Source organism: Loa loa (genome assembly GCF_000183805.2).
Source record: "Loa loa unplaced genomic scaffold supercont3.548, whole genome shotgun sequence".
NCBI classification, from domain to species: domain Eukaryota; kingdom Metazoa; phylum Nematoda; class Chromadorea; order Rhabditida; family Onchocercidae; genus Loa; species Loa loa.
The window spans coordinates 2,791-22,185 of record NW_018108728.1 but is presented as its reverse complement, the minus strand read 5'-3'; the positions used below and the strand labels follow the sequence as shown (position 1 = coordinate 22,185).

The 19,395-nt window shown below is 29.4% G+C and overlaps 2 protein-coding genes across 2 annotated transcripts; both read left to right on the top strand.

Annotated features, from left to right (window-relative positions):
• Positions 1 to 207: 207 nt before the first annotated feature.
• LOAG_03564 (RGC/RGC protein kinase) lies at positions 208 to 11,672 on the top strand (the record flags this gene model as incomplete). The annotated part of the gene is made up of 27 exons (XM_020446359.1): positions 208 to 315; positions 1,014 to 1,157; positions 1,689 to 1,767; positions 1,862 to 1,981; positions 2,100 to 2,253; positions 2,389 to 2,533; positions 2,825 to 2,972; positions 3,144 to 3,302; positions 3,467 to 3,669; positions 3,877 to 4,039; positions 4,207 to 4,479; positions 4,698 to 4,776; positions 4,871 to 4,988; positions 5,190 to 5,388; positions 5,727 to 5,863; positions 5,956 to 6,108; positions 6,225 to 6,396; positions 6,820 to 7,007; positions 7,243 to 7,367; positions 7,721 to 7,913; positions 8,191 to 8,467; positions 8,822 to 8,913; positions 9,134 to 9,284; positions 9,580 to 9,754; positions 10,554 to 10,706; positions 11,166 to 11,267; positions 11,499 to 11,672. 27 exons carry the CDS (start codon positions 208 to 210, stop codon positions 11,590 to 11,592), a joined length of 4,104 nt encoding a protein of 1,367 aa, XP_020303286.1. The 3' UTR covers positions 11,593 to 11,672.
• A 5,208-nt stretch (positions 11,673 to 16,880) lies between these two features.
• On the top strand, positions 16,881 to 17,122 carry LOAG_03563 (hypothetical protein; the record flags this gene model as incomplete). Its single annotated transcript, XM_003139100.1, has 2 exons — positions 16,881 to 16,911; positions 16,998 to 17,122. 2 exons carry the CDS (start codon positions 16,881 to 16,883, stop codon positions 17,120 to 17,122), a joined length of 156 nt encoding a protein of 51 aa, XP_003139148.1.
• Between the last annotated feature and the right edge of the window lie 2,273 nt (positions 17,123 to 19,395).

The following is a 19,395-nucleotide window of genomic DNA, read 5'->3' as shown; positions in this document are numbered from 1 at the left end:
TTTCCCAGGTTTCTTGCGTTTATCAACTTTCAGGAAGGAAGGATTAGAGTTACGGGATTAGAAATGGGAAGTTGGATTACTCTTGCTGTGTATTTCAAGTAGTAAATTCATTTCTCTATCCCAAATGGCCTACAATCCATTGATTTCAGTTTTCATTTAATAATGCTTATTAATTAATATACAGATGTAATTTTCAATTTGGTAATTATGATTCACTTACTAACATTATGGTTGGTATATTATATTGCTGCTGCAACAAATGGGCGACTTATTTACAACAGTACGATATCTGCTAAACAACAACGACCTGTACAGGTTCGATCAATTACCTAATTGCAAGCAATTAGTTACTAATTTTGCAGCTTATTTATTTAACGTTTTTTATTGCTATTGTTTTACAATAGAATAATTGCCATCTTTCGTTATAATGAAACAGATTATATTGTTGAAATCAATGCGATAAGGATCAGGAAAGAGCAAACGTCAAAAGCTATCCTTAAGTTATTCTTTTAAAAGAAATTTTTCGATATTCATAATTATTGGAAAATACTATTTCAAAAAGCAGAAATATCAAGAAATATCTCAGGATATGGAAATTATACAAATGAAATTGAAAAGTTATATTGCTTTGATAAAAAATTTCAAATAAAAAATGCTTTTGTTTTCAAAAAAAAAAAAATATAAAGTACTTTTCGAAAATGAAGGAATAGCAGATGATACTTTTCTGATGCTTAGCGTAACAGACGATACTTTTTTTATTGATATGACGAAATTACTGAACGCAGAGTTAAAGTTGTTCAGTACTTCCTATTGAAAATGAAGTGTTTGCACAACGAATAAGTCAACGCTATGTCCGCCTGCAACTCTCAAAAAAAAAGTGTTCTCTTCTTTGGTTTATGTTGCTATTTCACCAATAACATGATGGTTTGTGAATTCCTTGTGGGTTAAATTTCATTTAATAGGACAACTACTTTGTCATATGCAATCTAATTTGTAAGATGAGCTTATTGTAGAACATCCATGGAAAAGCAGTAGATCGAATGGTAAAGACAGTGGATGAGAAATTAAACAATGATCGTTTGATACTCATATCTTATTTGGCTGCAATAAGTCAGTTTCCAAAGAATCTATTCGATTCACTAAAATTACTGTCTGAGGTTTGTTTCTGTAACCTTACAGTGTGTTACGGAAAGGCTGAGCTATTTACAACTCAACTAATGAATGGTTTTCATCGGAAAAGATACGTATAAATAAATGATAATAGGCTATGGCTTAACTGTAATTGCATATACATTTGAATAAATTACTATTTGATCAGCTAGAATCACAAGAATATTGAAATTGGGTTAGAAGAACGAACATTCGCTATAATCGATGACTATAAACAACTTTTTACTTTCATTCTCTACAGTTATGGTATCTTAAATCTTTGAGTTTTTTAATTAATTTGTTTAAAAATGGTCGAAATGGAAAAATTTCGATGATTGTATGTATATGTTCATAAATATAAATGCAAATACATATAATATATATATATATATATATATATGTAGGGCAAGTAATGAGATTTTCCAGAGATAAGCGTGAGTAATAAGTAAACTGAAATCAATGATTGTTTGTAAGGTGTCAAAGGTCACTAGGGACCAAATTCAGAAATAATGAAGAAAGAGTGTAATTACTTTTTTCAGGCTAGTAACATTGAAACAGCAGCTGAAAGGGATAAAAATTATGGCTACTTGTCGAAATGCTTCCGAACAGACTTTGAAGGTATATGTCATAAAAAAAGCAATCGAACAGGTCATGAACGTCTCGGGTAGTACCATCTATCAACTGTGATGCAGTCAAACTTTCCTATTTTCAGGTTCGATGATATCCGGAGCTTTAAAAGTAGCCGTGGACGATGTGAATGCCGATCCGGAATTGCTTCCAAATCATAAGCTAATTTATACCTTCAACAACACATGTGGCGACGAGCAGCAAAGTTCTATCTCATTTCGTAGAAAAGTAGAACATTAGAATTGATAGGCATGATGGTTTTTCCTTGTATTTTCGTTATTTTACTAGTACACTTTCGCTGTACAATATTTATAGATGTTTAGGTACTCGGTTTTTCATGCAACACTGGGCACAAGGTGCTAAAGTTTTCATCGGTCCAGAAATGAACTGTCGGACGGAAGCGACAATGGCAGCTGCTCAGAATTTACCCATTTTATCTTATAAATGCAAGGATGCGATGATGTCCGACAAATCCAAGTTTATATTTTGAAAGTTAATTTTGGAATGAATAAACCACCAAGTTACTGAAATAAGTTCTTTGATAATATCATAAAAAGTTTGGGAAACATTTCCTACCGTAGGAATTTAAAGTTTTCCACTTATACATTTCAGATATCCAACATTTGCGAGAACAGTACCAACGGAAACAGAAATAACGGCTGCCATGATTGCACTGTTCAAACATTTCAAATGGCGCAAATTCTCAGTAATTTATGAGAGGAATGTAGCAAACGAGGAGTTATTCCACTCGATAAAGGTATTTGATGCTTTTATCTGATCTCTTATCGTGATAGTTGTCAAGTTTAAGTTTAATTAGCTCCCTGGTTTTTATTTTAGCGACAGTTATACTTTTTTTTTTCACATGGATTGATATTTTTTTTTTGTACCATGTCCTTTCTGGTCCTTATTTTTACCACAGAAGAGAATTTTTATAGAATAGTTGTTGTATGGTTATCGTTATCAGTTGGTCGGTAACGGTCAGTGAATGTATTGGTTTTAAAAAACAAGAAACAAAGTATGGAGAATAAAGTTTAAGCATGCGTTGCAGAGCACTATTGAAAAGCAGAATGTGGGCCTGAAAGCCATTTATGATCATTATATGATCATAAATGTGAGTATTGTACCCCATCCGTTCTCGGAAATTGAACGAAGCAATATCGAGCAAATCATACGTGATACATATGCCTCAACTCGGAGTGAGTTTAACCTTTGTTTTCAATTATGTCGAAACTAATTGAAATACTACTACATATGAAAACTTATCCACTACTATTATTGAATCGCTATACTGAAAACTTATTAGGATACTTCTCAGCTACTCGGAAAATTTATTTTTGCTTTAACCCGACAAGCTGAAAACTTTGTAGTTTATCTGACGCTTGGAAATGTTCGTTTGTTTCGTCGGATACTTCTGGAAATGGGAGCGCAAGGTTTAATGGAATCTGGTGATTATGCGTTGATTTATCTGGATCCCGATTATAACTGGTTGAACACCTATCATGCCATGAATAATCATTTTTTCAGAGGTATTTTCAGGGAATTTTTGGTATTGTAAACTATCGAAACTTAATCCAATCCCTAAAATCTTCAAGCTAAAATTTTTTTCTACGAGATTTTCTAGATTTGATTGTAAACTTGGAAATTTTATCTCCTATAAATTTATATCCCGCTATGTTGATGCTATTTTTAGATACTCTGCTTTCGGTAAAGCAATCATGGGATGATTTGAATTCACAAGATCGAAAAGTTGTAAATTTTTCGAAATTTGCTCTGGCAATCATTCCAACGCCGGTACAGTTAAATGCTCCAGAATTTATAGCATTTTGGCGTAAAGCTAATCATTATTTACCACTATTTGGTATGAAACAGAGCAATACTACAACTTCTATTAAAGTATCTATTTTCGAGTTCTTTACACGAAGTTGAGACTACTTGCTATTTTCATTCCCCGGCTATCGTTTATCTGTCATTATTTTTGCTGTATTTTAATTTTTAGCCTTATGTATTATTAGTTAATCCTTAGTAATGTTCAGAAAGCTTACCAGCTGATACTTTATAGTTAATTAAAAAGCTGATCTTTCCATCTTTTATATTTTACAGGCAAATCGTTTTGCATGTTATTTATATGATGCTGTGAAATTATATGCATTAGCATTAACAATAGTATTGAACGAAACTACCAGTGAGCAATATTCAGATGGCTATGATCCTGTCTCGGATGGAAAACGGATCATTAATCACATCTTGGGGCGTGTGTATCGAAGTAAGTATATCAAAATAGGGTAGTAGATTTTTCATAATTTATTTAATGAAATGAAATATCTTGACGCTATGCTGTTATATTTATCCCATTTTTTTTCCGGTTTGATGAACCGAGTACTGGAATGCAGGTGCTTCAAAAAAAAAAAAAAAGAACGATGTTGATTGCAGGTATACAAGGATTCGATATGCATATTAATAGCAACGGGGATGCACAAGGCAATTATACTCTACTGGCACTACAAGAAATAGAGCCAGTACTGGATGTGAATAATCCGGACTACTATCCGCTTAATTATGGTTTAGCTATTACTGCTGATTTCGTTCACGACTTTTTGGGCGATCTTCCTCTGTTACGCTTCAAACGTAATATCCAATGGCCTACCGGATTTGCACCTCGTGACGAACCTATTTGTGGATTTCATGGGAAAATGTGCAAAAAAGGTTTCTTTTTCAGTTTCATGTTTGAACAGGAAAGTTATAAGTGATTCAGCACCCTTTTTCGTATTTTTGTTATTTGGAATTTGGTGAATCTTGAAAGATCATAATTAAAAATGTGAAAATATTATTGCCTGTAAGGACTAAATAAATTGTTGCCTGCAGGGACAGGCTAATTTTAGTATTACTGAAGCATATCCTGTTATCCTGGAAAGTTCTTTCAGATTGGTGGTTAACAGTTTTTCTGACAACAACCACTGCGTTCTGTTTTTTCTCGGTTATTGGAAGTGCAATGATTTATCGGTATGTTACACAGTTTAAGAAAGAAAAAGAAAGTAATTTGTAGTAATTGCTCCAGATTGACGTTTGATTTTCAGAAGAGATGAAATAATTTCAGGAGTTACAAATTTGAGAAAGAGCTATCAAATGTTTGGAAAATTGATCAACGCGAAATCGAAAAGATTGTACAGTGCTGTGAGTCTGCTGTTTCATTATATGTTGTGGAAAATAACCAGGTAATCTTTTTTTTTTTTGACAAACTTTTATGGCATTTACTTCATTGCAGTTACCAAAAGATATTGAATCCCTTCTCCATCCAAACTGTTCTGTTAGTTATCCATTTCATTGAACTTTCCGACATAATGCTAGTTGAATATGTATGATTAACTGAGTCAAACACTGAAAAGTAAATACAATCATATCTATAGAACTCTTAGATGTTGCTGCAGAACGATGAGGAGTGCAATCAGGAGAAACGGTGGCCTGGATTATGTGGTGTTGCACTTTATAAAGGAGCTGTGGTATCCATTAATGAAATTACTTATCCGCGTAAGGTAAAGGAATTGACTCGAGCAGCCAAATTGGAAATGAGAATTATGCGTCAGTTGCATCATGACAATGTTAACTCATTCAGGGGTGTGCAGTTTGATATATTTTGTGACATTCATTGGTTCGAGAGCGATTAATTAATAGCGATTGATAATAACTATCGTCAGTTCAATTGCATCTAGATCCCATTTAAAGCTAATTCGTAATGGTATCACTAACAGTAGGATGGAATAATATCTCTGCTGGCTGATCTTTTCGTTCTGATAGCATTTTCTGAATGAATCCTCGTTGTCTTACATGATTTCCTCATTTAAAAGAAAAGAGAATCTGTTCAGAATAGGTTGATAACTTATCTGACGAATAAAGCATTCCTTAGATTGTAAAGTTGATAAATTTTTCCCTTAGAATCAATACTAGATATATAGGAATTGTGGTTGGTTCGTCATCTATATGTGTAGTGAGAGAATTCTGCGCGAGAAGTTCATTGATGGATATCCTCCGTAATCATGACCTCAAATTGGACCATTTATTCATCGCATCATTTGTGGAAGATCTTGTAAAGGTATTCTCTAACTTATTAACTTATTCATTATTTCATTGTATTTCTAAACATTGCATGGCTGAAAAAATGAAATATTGTATATTGGTTTAAAGGGCATGATATATCTGCATGAATCAGACTTGGGAGTCCATGGAAATCTAAAATCTACCAACTGCTTGATTACAAGTCGATGGGCTTTACAAATAGCTGATTTCGGGTTACACGAAATTCGAGATGGCCAGGAATGGGGAAGTGATGATTTTATGGTTGAGTTTGACAATATTCTTTCATACTTTGTACCACTTCCGTTTCTTTCTTTCTACATTTCACATTTTTGCATGTACCTGTTTCATACGTGAATATAACATTTTTTGATATTTAGTGGGAAAATTTTCTGTGGACGTCGCCGGAATTGTTACTGAAAAGTGGATGTGTGCATTCTGTTAAAGGTACTCAAAAGGGCGATGCTTATTCGTTTGGTATTATCTTGCATGAAATTATAACACGACAGGGACCATTCATGATGCTCCGAAACAGTGATTTAACTGCCAAAGGTTATTTCTGTTTTCTGTCTTGGTCAACTTTTTATTAATGTGTAGTCATTAGTTTTTACAGCTTCATTTTTGGTTTTATGGATGCATATAATCTAGTATCACGTAAAACAAAAAATAACTTGCAGAAATTAATACTCTGATGTTGTTATCATAGACATGTTGTCATCACAGGGATCAGAAATCCCAGAACTTATTTTAAAATAAAGATCCGAATTTATGCCGTTGCAGCTGTCAACAGCTATATGAATATCTATATGAGGTCCCAAATTTCCATAAGATATGAGATTTTTTTTGGTTTGATTGCCATTTGTAGATGTCACATTACGTCATACTACGTTATGTCACATCGTATTGTCACATTACTTGAAATTTCGTGATGTGTCTTCATTGGGTATGTGAAATATGTGAACATTAAAATTGTAGAAGTAGTGTTGAATGTATTGAATAATGTTGATTATCGTCCATCATGTGACGGGCTCCCGGCTGCCAGTTATGTTGTCAATGTTATGACAATGAGTTGGTCTGCTATTCCCGGGAATCGTCCCGACTTCCGAACTATTCGACACAAACTAAAACCTATGTTTGAACCAATTTACAAAAGAAATATTATGGTATGTTTAAAAAATCCATTTATAAGCTTTCGAATTGCTGAAAAAAGAATAACTAAACTTTTATGGCCAACTTTATGTTAGCATTTGTTTTACTTTTTTCTTTGTTTGACTTATAATCATATATCCTGGTAATTTTTCTCAACAATTTGGTAATTTTTTCAAGAATTCTTCATGTCCTTTATCATGACTTTTAGTTATTATAATGAATCAGGATAACTACCTTGCATATTTTAAGGACCATATGATGGTAATGATGGAGAAATATCAAAATCAGTTGGAAGATTTAGTGGATGAGCGTACCACTGAATTGAGAGAAGAAAAACGGCGAACAGAAAATTTGCTTCAGCGTATGCTGCCTGTGTATGCTTTTCAGAATGCTTTTAATTTTGTAGAGGGAGAAAACATTGAATTAACACTTTGTCAAAACATTGAATTAACACTTTTCACCATATTGACTTTAATTCAATAATTAAATTTAATTTGCTAGATTTTATTCATTTATTAACGTTGTCCTTCCCTTTTTCTTGTTTTAGTTTAAATTTTGATAATGCAATTGGTCAGCTTTAAGGCATTATTTAATTGCCATGGCTTGTAGTATTAATAATTCTTTTTTTTTCTTTTATTGTGGTTTGTAGTACCCCGATTATGTTCTGTTCTGATCATTACTATGTTTTACATGTTACCATGTTCTGATCATTCTGCAATTTCTTTAGTTCGGTGGCTCAGCAGTTGCTTGCTGGTCGGGATGTTGTACCGGAATCGTTTTCTTCTGTTACCATTTATTTCTCGGATATTGTCGACTTTACAAAAATCTCAGGCGTATCAACTCCTTTGCAAGTAGTTGAATTCCTCAACAAATTATATACCCTATTTGATCATATCATCAAACAGTATGATGTTTACAAGGTTATTTTATTTCCATAGTGTTCTCGATATGTTTCTTGCTTAGAGATTTTAACTGACGAAATTCAAATGATTCGAAATATTGAATCTTTACGGCATGACGAAGTTATTAATCAAATTACATTAAAATATATTCATAGTATATTTTCTTCTAAGAAATCCTGTATTGTGGCCCATAATCAGGAGACTTTCAGTAGGTGGTCGGGGATATCTCGCTGACCCATTAATTGTTGATGATATTAAAAAGTTGAAAAGAATTGAGCAGAATTTTCACTGTTAGGTGGAAACGATAGGTGACGCATACATGGTAGTCTCTGGAATGCCTGAAGCTCGTCCGGTCGAAGTACATGCAGAACAAATTGGTATGATGGCACTTCATCTTCTGGCTGCTGTTCGGAACTTTAAAATCCCACATCTACCCCAGGAACAGCTCAGATTACGTATTGGCATTCATACAGGACCGTGTGTGGCTGGTGTTGTAGGCAAAACAATGCCACGTTACTGTTTGTTCGGTGATACAGTGAATACAGCTTCACGTATGGAAAGCAATGGTTGTCGTAAGTTACTTTTTTGGTATATTTCTGTGAGACAAACAGTAACGAATTGAAAGCTTAGTATTTAGCTGATCTGATGAGAATTTAAAGGGTTCTGGGTTATGGTTTTGTATTTAGTAAAAAAAAAAACGCAGAGTTTGTTGTGGTGAAGTTACTAACTTCTTCTGGATTCCCGCTAAATTATTTTATTACGGAAGGATACAGACAAGTTTTTGTTAAAAATTCTGAGAATAGAAGAAATCACTGATACTAGATTCACTTTTAAATGACGTTTGAAAATTTTTACAATTTCACAAATGTTTTCAAATTGCAAAAGTTTTCTGGCTTATTATTATCTGCTACCTTGAAGTTTTGTAGCCCTGAAAATTCACTGCAGCGAAGAAACGCATGATGTTCTAGCAAGGATTGATGGTTTTGAATTGAAAAAACGAGGCACGCTGCAAATTAAGGTCGATTGCACTGACTACTAAAATTACCGAGATTGGAAGACTTATTTTTCACTTGATTAATAATCCTTTTATATTTTATAAACGAATTTGAAAGTTTGAGTCAGAAGGTTTTCTTATTCTTCTTAAATGAGTGACGAGGTTACTGTTTGTTTTTTTTCTTTTTTTTGCTCAATTTGTTTTTGGAGAGAAAGGATAAAATACCAATTTGTAATATTTGTAGGGTAAAGGATTAATGACTACGTATTGGTTAACATCTCGTAGAAATGCAACATTTGCAATAAAGGATGAATGCGAGCTGTTGTTGGATGAAAAGTTGACACCGAATATTTTTCCACGAATGTCTGTTCGAAATAGAAGACTTTCCACTTCGGGTATGTGCAGTTTACTGTAATGATGTCTCTCGTGGTTTGTTTTTCATTATGTGTGAATTCAAATGAACACATTTCTACGATATGTTATGTAGATATAGTTCCCAAAAGTTTTGTATCAACTGCGACGTATTGTTGTAGGTGGTTTAATTATTGATATATTGTCTTCAAGTTTAGTTTTCATTTTCATTTTCATCATACATAGATTTAGATTATCACTTTTCTTGCATAATAATCTATCATTTTACGAGGAAGAGGAATATAAATCGATTCGGGTATAATCTAACTCTTCTTAAAGCAGTCAGTAAAGGATCATCTATTTCTTTGGTTGGAAAGGAGCCATCGTTGTTACGCCGTATCATTGAACGTGCTACATTTCTTCGGGACGATAACTTGTGTACTAGTTATATCCATGAAAATAACAATGTCAACAGTAACAGGCCACAACTGACATGTTCGATTTTTCCGTACAGGTACATGTATGTTTATTTATGTATGTATGCAACACAATGAAGCAAAACAGATGCTATTATATGGCAAATTTTATTGTTCTATTTCTTCACGTTACTTTGTAATTTAGAATTGTTAAAACATTCTTCGGATGTTTTATGGTAATTTGATAGTCATACCAACTTGTTGCTAGTAATAGCAAGTTAATAAGAATCGCCATCACTAATGAAAACAAAGTGATAAAATAAATCTATAATGAAGAAACTGATGATGTGAAGGATGCATAATGTGTTTCTTAATGTGATGATATTATTTGTGATCTAATTTGTATTATTGTGTTGCCAGGATAAGGTGTAGTTGTGCTTGAGGTAACTCTTCGTAGGATGAATGTAATTTTAGGATATCTTCATAAGTGAGAGAAAAAATAAACATCCGGATCGCGAGTTATCTATATCAATGCAAATAGGTAGAGTCGTACGTTGTCAAGGATATGTGAAAGAAAGAATTACGGTTGCCTGACGATTCCTCGAAATATGAAGCATTAAATGTACATTGTGTAAACAACAACTTTTGAGCGGGAAGGACTTACCCAAAACAAATCGGGTATTGCTATAATTGGTTTATTTATACACCTTGGTAAGATTAAAAGATAGCCGGTATGCTATTGATCTTATGGATTTCATCATGAAATCTTTCAGTTCATTTGTATCAATTATATAAGGTGCAGAAGCTTCATCCATATACTTCTATTATAGCATTTACTGTTCCCTTTTCTTTTTTTTAATGCTTTACCATACAATATAACCATCAGAATTTTTATAGACGATCATCTTCCCTACCTTATAAGGATGCGTGTGGTCAACAAATGAAAGATACAGAGAAATTGCAAGTAAATGAGATGCAAAAATCTGACAATATGCAATATCTTGGAAATTATAGTGGGATGCAGTCACTCTGTAAAGGTTTGATGTCAAGGTGAGTTATTAATCAATTTGTATTTGCTTTGTCATCTAGTGTAATTATCAGAATTTCTATGGGGAGTCATCTTTTCTACCTTGTAAGGATTTTATAAGGAACATATAAAATATGACGCGTACATTGTTCGGACCTGTGCAAAAATATTGTACAGTCTACGGGAAAGAAATTTCCATAGTCAAAAATAAAATTTAAAGTTGAAAGAATCAATCAATGAATTTTTATTTGGGTCAAAAAAATACGGAAGAATTATGGGAAAGAATTCATGTTTTTATAGTACACATAAGTAGATGGTGAAATTTCATGAAATGAACTGAACAATGCACTTTCGTAAAGTGCTATCTTTGTGGTAATTGATTTGAAATATTTTAGATCACAAAATGAATAACATGGCAAGTGATCATAAAACATTCTGCTAAGTAAAATGAAAACGAATAATTCGTGTTAGTCATGTTTTAGAAAACGTCCACTTTCTTATGAAGCTGGTATATATTCAACTGATAATGCTGAGATATCAGATGTTCGTAGTCCATTGATTTTGGAAAAATGCAAGATATCGAAGTATGTACAGAGTTAGATATTCAGTATTGATAGAGCTTAAATATAACATTAAAGACAATACATACCAATAGAGTAGCGTAGTTGTTTGTTTTGTTGCTAATTTTAGTTTACCTTAATAATTGGAATTTCAGCCTTGAATTAATAATTTTAAAAAATTGAAAGACTTTTTTTTAAGCTAATAGCTTCCAAAATACGACTCATTGCTTACACGATTCAAGTTCATACTTGTAGATGGCCAAAGCTCATCAGAAGTGCACTTTCATTGTCACAAAGTCGTGATCGGGAACAGAAGAACCGGTTTGGTCAAAATTTAAAAAACGTTTAGCCACAAGTACATCCACAAATTCATCTTGGCACCGCTTGCCTCATGCACTTTATAGTTCGAATTCATCGATCATTCATGCTGACAACAACTGTTCCTGAGAATCTGTTGCTTAAAACTAATTTATTCCAATAGAATGGTATTTAAACAGTGGATGGATTATGCTATTTCAGGTTTTTAGAATGCTTTTGTTGTTCATAATGCGATTCTCCTAACCTTTCTCATCATTTCTTCGTTAATTCTTGAATCTTGTTTTCTGCTATTCATATATCGTACCACATATTCTACCCAAACAATATAATAGAGTATCTGATCATTCCCTTCTCCCAAATATTGTCTATTTTTTATCAGAATTACCAAAATGAACGAAATTTGTAAATTGTCAAGTCTGACACAAACATTCATTGAACTTCACTCTTCTCGGATGTGTTAATTTCAAGGATCTCACTTAAAGTAGAATTTACGTTTTGTTTATATTAAACAGTATTTCTGTATACGTTATTTATGCAACAAATTCTGTTGTAACCCGTGTCGTACCTACTTCTTGCCTTTCATTGATATAAAATTTCCCACTAAGAATGAAGGGAATAGGTATGATATATTAATAATATTCAAGTAAGAAATTAATTTTTAGTTAGATTACCGTCACTTATCATACGGTAGAACAATTCAGTGATGAATTAAATGAAATATTATGAACGAATTAGAAATCTGAATTTAATAAGAATTCAATGATAATTTGAATTTGTAATTTTACTTTCCATTTAGTCAGTATGTTAATAGTTAGTAACGTTAGTTATTTTTAATCTAAAACATTAGGCATACTGAAGTATATTCATAATTGAAGTTTTTGATTGTAATTTTCTTTTTCTCCTTATTGATGCATGCTCTAATGTGATATGCCTTATATCGTGATATTGTTGTAATTTTGTAATCTTTCCTACTTACTTAGATTTTTCTTTGTAATTTAATAATCGAATAATTTATTTTAATTAACTTGATTTGATTCGAACAAATTTTTACTAATAAAATAATGTTTGTCGGCAAAAATATGATAAACTTTAATGGCAAAAATATGACGAAACAGAAATTTGTCACAGCGCAAAGAATGCTTGGTGATTTTTGATCTATCATTTTATGATAGATATTAAAAGTAAAACTTTGTCGTTATGCTGGAGGAATCGGAAATGCAATAGCTGAAATGCTATATGGTATCGAATTAATGCTATATGATATCGAATTACCATAATTACTTCTTTCAGAGAAGTAATTAATACTTTAAGCAGATGGTATAATCATTTATCTGCATATAGGATAGATACAAAGACGCGTATTATCGTGATAAATTAATTTTATTGGGTGGGAGATTTAAATTAGGTGTAATTAGATTTGAATGATATTGGAAGTATTTTAAATAATTTCAACTCCAATCCTGTTCTCCATTTCCATTTATCAGTTTATCAGTTATAGTAAGCATATAAGTCTGATAATGTACGTGATAAATAGAATAATTGAAATAAAAATGATTGTTTGACGGATATTATCTATCGTTTGTTTACATTTCATTTATTTCACAATGTTTATATTTCATTTATTTATTATTTCATACAATCAATTAATTTACCAATTATTCTTATCATTGAATGATTGGTATTTATCAGCATAAATACGAGCAAGAAAATTATTGCAATAATTAAAGGTTTATTATTATTACTATAATTAATTAATGAGTCAATTAAGAAATGTTCCTTCCAAATGATCGCATTATTATTATTTGTTATCACAACTTAAACATATTAATTCCATCCATTTTTTATTCTTCATTTGTTTTATCTTAATTCAATTAACTTAATTTTTGTTTAATTTGCGATAATTTAAATCAAATTACCTTTATTCAATAGGAGTTAAAACTTTGCTACTTTCGAATTTCTATACTTAAAATATTACTTAAATTGAAAACAATTATTTCGTAATCATTTTAATATTTTTCTTTCGAATTAAATTCACCGATTCATTTAACTTTTTTTTCCTCCATTATTTGTGAAAGACGTACTGTAAAAAACACTCTCAGATAATTAATTAACTCATTAATTAATTCAATGAATTTTAATCCTCTTATGCGCTTATTGTTTATTGTTCTTATATTGTCGCTTATTGTTCTTATGCGCTTATTGTTGATTAATGATTTAATATTAAGCATTGTTTCTTCCCATTTCCATTATTATCTGTCACTTCTTTTTTTTTGTAATATTTATATTTATTTCAAAGGCGCATATTACTATTACCAATTAATTAATTTGTTTACTAATCTTATCATCAGATGGATAATATATCCTATAAATATAAAACAAATTAATTCTATTAATTTCGATAATAATATCATATCGTCATGTTTTGTAATTTTAAGAATTTTAAGATTTCTATCATAGAAAAGTAATTAATTTAAATTAATTCCAAGAAATGTATTATTTCAAAATTTGATCAATACATTTATGGAAATTCTTAAAATTCAAAAAAAAAAAAGTAATTTGAAAGTTTGCATTCTATTTTACTATTTTGATTGGTGGATTGGCTGATTAATAAATGATAATGATATGATCATATCTTTTAATCATTCATTATTTTAATTAATAATACTATCGTTATTTGTTATAATATGACTTACTTTCATTAGTTGCACTTAGATTAGGACAAATAAAAATGACTGTCACATGTATAATTCATTTTTATTTCAAATTTATTTCATATCAAATCTTCCATTTTCCATTTCTCCATAAAATATTTACTTTAAAGTATTTTCACATATTTCATTTTCCAAATATTTACTCCAAAGTACTTTCACATATTTCGATTTCGAAATATTTACTTTAAAGTACTTTCACATATTTCAATTTTGAAATATTTACTTTAAAGTACTTTCACATATTTCAATTTTGAAATATTTGCTTTAAAGTACTTTCACATATTTCACTTTCGAAATATTTACTTTAAAGTATTTAACGCTAAAATGAGAATGAAACTGTAATTTTTGAATATGTAGATATTTACATGTGAATTGGAAAATCCATTAAGTATGATGTGAGAAAAAAAGAATAAACCTAATGTCCGTGAAATTGAAAAAGATCGCTTACATTGGAAGAAAATGCTAATTTCTAAAAATACTAAAAATTCATTTGAATTGATTGTTACTTGAAATTTAACAAAAATATGATGTTATCAACTTTTTCCTTTGTAAAACTTAAATTCTTTCTTTTTTTTCTCAAAATTTTCTTTTCAAAACTGTTATTTTTATGAGTTTTAAAGCTTTCTTTTTCTCTCTTTTTTTTAATTTTCTTTTTTTGCTACTTTAAAAAATTAAAAAATTGCAATTTTCCTTTTTTTTCTTTTCATAATTTTACAAAATCATTTTATTAGTAAGGAAAATGAAAAATTAATTTCTTAAATGAAGGAATTAAACGGAATGATTTAAACATTTAGCATTATCATGAGCCGGATTTGGATTAGATTATATATCGTACAGAATGTTCGGATAATTTCTGTTGAATTTCTGATACAATAAGAAAATAAATTAATAAGTAATTTAACAAATGAATGAATGAACAAATAATAAATGAGTAAATAAATAAACAGATGAATAAATAAACAAACAAATAAATAAGTAACGGACAGATAAATAAGTAAATAAATAAATAAACAAACAAATGAATAAACAAACAGATAATTAAATAAATAAAACAAACTAAGAATGTTTTTAGATCGAGGAAAATGAATGAGGAAAGAAATGAAATGTAAATGAATTGATAAATTTTCATAAAAAAGATAACGAATGATGATGAATTGTTCGAATCTTCCTCTTATCATTATTTAATATTCGTTATCATTTTTATTGTCATCTATAACTTTCCAGTTATTATTTATTATCCATTTCTATTATCACTTACTATCATTTCTATTATGAACTATAACCTTTCAATCATTATTCACTGTTAATTTCTATTATCATTTACTCTCATTTCCATTGTAAACTATAATCTATTCATTGTTCATTTCCATTATCACTAACTATCATTATCACTTACTATCAAAGTTTAGATGATGAATAAATTAGATGCATCACTACGTTCTTATCAGTAATTATTAATACCCGACAATGATAAGTTAGATTTGCTGATAATTACTATCAGATGATCTTTGTCCTTGACAGTTACTGTGACATAATAATTGTGATAAATTAAGCGCAACAATTTTCGGTTCCTTATTCTAACTACAATTTCCTCAAAATATAATTTGCCGATATTTACATATAAAACTAAAATTAATTGATGATTTCGAACAAAAAGAAAAAAAAGGAGAAAAAATCTGATTTTTTAAAATAAGAAAATAAATTTGTAATAAGTTAAGTATGCTTATGTTAATTAAGTATATTTATGTTAATTAAAATGTGTTTACGTTAATTAAGTATGTTTACGTTACTAAATACGTTTACATTAATTAAATACGTTTGCATTAATTAAATGCGTTAATCATCTTTATCTAAAGTTTAATTAATTAATGCTAGCAATTATCTTTTGCAGTGATTGATTGGTTAGAATCCGGGGAAAAAAAAAGGATTTGATAAGAGTTAATGAAGAAAGATAAAGAAGATAATGAAGTATATTGTTAAAAACTTATTCATATTATATAATTAATCATTTGCCCGTGTTTTTTTTCTTGTCCTCTCATTTCTCTTTCCGCTAAATTTTGATAGCCCCTAAGCTTTTCTTGACCATTGACCATTCTGACCTTTTTATTCGTAACAAGGATCATAACGTTTAAAAATAATAAATTTTGTTAATTTGAAAATAATCATTAATTTAACATATTAGTTTATCAAACATTGATAAGAATAGCTATCATCTGCTTTCCAGTCATCGTTACTGTCATCCTCTTGGACTAATATTTTAATTTTTATAGTCCGTAAATTACTAATTGGGAAATTAATTAATCAAAAATTACGAGTGATATTTGGTTTCTTCTTAAAATTTATTCAAATTTTTTGGCATAATTTATCAAATTAAAATTTTCCATCCATCCAAAACTTTCAATATTTCACATATTTCCCTTATTGTTTTAGAATTTTCCCCCGCTCTCTTCCTTCCCGATCATTCCTTTTTCTTATATATAGAGAAGAGTATGATGTAAGTTATCTAGGATAATAAAAAAAGATAAAAAAGATGAGCATGAACATCACCTGAATGAATGCTAAAAAAAAAAAAAAATACAGTAAAAGATATTGAAAAGAAAAAAAAAATATGAAGCAGCTAAAGGTTAAAGGTTACGATAGTAAGTAAAGCTGAAAAGAAGAAATGATGACAAATATGGGATTAAATGACAATAATTGAATGATTTGAAGAAAGTAGTTGTTTTAGGTAAAATTAATGAAAATAGATATGCAAATATGATCAAAAATATGAATACGAAAAATAGGAACAGGAAGAAGAAAAAGTTACAAGAGAAGATAAATTTTAATGAAAAAGTTGAAAATGGAAGATAAATTTTTAATTTTATGAAATTATGGAATATATTTATTTCATTTAATATTTATTTAATCATTACTTATTTTTATTTAATCTTTAACCTTTCGCTTTCATTCATTTATTCAATTAATTAACAATGTTTTTATCTTGTTCATTTATTGAAAAGATGATAAATATAAATGTAAATATATAATAAAAAAAGAACGAAAAAATTGAAGACTTGAATATTCTCCTTTCAATTCATTTCATTCCATTTCATTCATTTGTTATTCATTCCATTTCATTTATTTCAAATAAAAGGAATGAAATGGAATTAACAATGAAATGAAATAGAATTAATTTCCTTTTCATTCATCTATTACATTGATGTCATTCATTTATTTTATTCATCAACATTTATCAGCATAACCCTTTCTCATTTACTAATAACATCTTATCATATCAAAAAGATCAATGAATTGATAGTAGAAGGTAAATGTTATATTATGTATTCAACTATTCATGCTTTTTTTGCTAATTTATTTTTTTCCAATACCATAAAATACATATTTAAATACATCAAATGCATATTTAAATACACAAAATAGATATTTAAATACATAAAACACATATTTAAATTCATGAGTACATGTTTAATAATTATTTTGATTTTACATAATTAAAATTGCAAATATTTTTTAACATATACCAATATATATATGCTAAACAATATGTTTGCGTGTAATACGTACGTGTTCATTTGACGGAAATATATATATATTGCTTTTTGCCATAAATTAAAAGATGAATAATTTCAGGATATTTCATTTTACTATAATTTTTAAATTTAATTACAAAACTATCAATCGATAATTCATTAATTGGATAAATTGAAAAAAATTCAACAAATTGAGAGGAAGAAAAAAAAAACGACAAAGTAAGACAGATATGTTAATTTTAATAAAATGGAAATATAATATTTTTGTTTTTACAGTATTATCCGATTTCATAAAAGTTGTTTGGTTTTTTTTTTTTGAATGAATAATTTTGAAATTGCAATTTTTTTTTTTGTCAAGAGAGAATGAATAGAATTTGTAAGGTAGGGAAAAATAAGCAAAAAAAAAAAAAATCATGGAATAACAGTAACAGGACAAGATTTAACCTTTAATTAGATGTCATATGTTTTTTTTTTTTCATTAGGAATGATATGATACTTGTTGGTTATCACTATGATATCAATGTTTTCATATCACTTGTAGTATCACTTACTTACAAAATTGGTCGAATATTAAAGTTTGCAGTAGAAGATGAAAAAAAACCGGAAGAAAACCGGATTTTTTTTTTTAATCTCAGGAAAAGCGTACTGATATTTATGCGGAAACGAATGGGCATGGAAATTACTATTACTGAAATAACTATTTAAATGGAAATAATGATTAACGTTTTAAAATCATTCAAATTATTGCACGTAAAGTGACGTAAAATGACGCAATTCGTAAACAGACGTAAAATGGGAAAATTGAGATTACACGGTGTAACATATTTTAACTGCGTAGTATACGTAAAATTTTTAGCATATTTATTGCTAATAAAACTGTATAACATCCTCATCCGTGTAAACGTTAACATTATATTTAATTATTCAATTAACTTAATTAACATTTTATGATTAATAATTTATATGTGGTACGGTAATAATTTCAGGTAAATGAATACTTTCAAATATTCAAGACAAACAATGATACATTATTGAAAAGTAATACATACGTGATAAAGTGATAACGTAACATTATTGAAACGTAATACATACGTGATAAAATGATAACGTGATATATACGTGATATATCATTGATCATTCAGATGATATATTAAAAATTACTAAGCTTACTTATTAATTCCTCCCCAATAAGTAAGGGCGCAAAAAGTACTAACCAATTAAGGATGTTCACATACCTATTCAATATTCCGGATTTAATTAAATAATTTGTCATTCATTATTTAATCGTTTACTCAATCAACTAATTGATCATCAAATCAAATCAATCAATCATTTTGTCAGATTATTTCAGGAAAAATAACCGGATTAAAAAAGGAGCAGGCAATCAATCAATCAATCATTTTGTCAAATTATTTCAGGAAAAATAACCGGATTAAAAAAGGAGCAGAGATCAGGAAAGTGGGGGCACTGATATTTGGTGATGCTAAATTAGGAAGTGATGTCAATGAACAAATGATGTAATTGAGGCGGTAATGAGAGAGTATATAAAGAGAGAAAAAGCAATAGAAAAGGAAAAAACTGTTAAAAAAGATT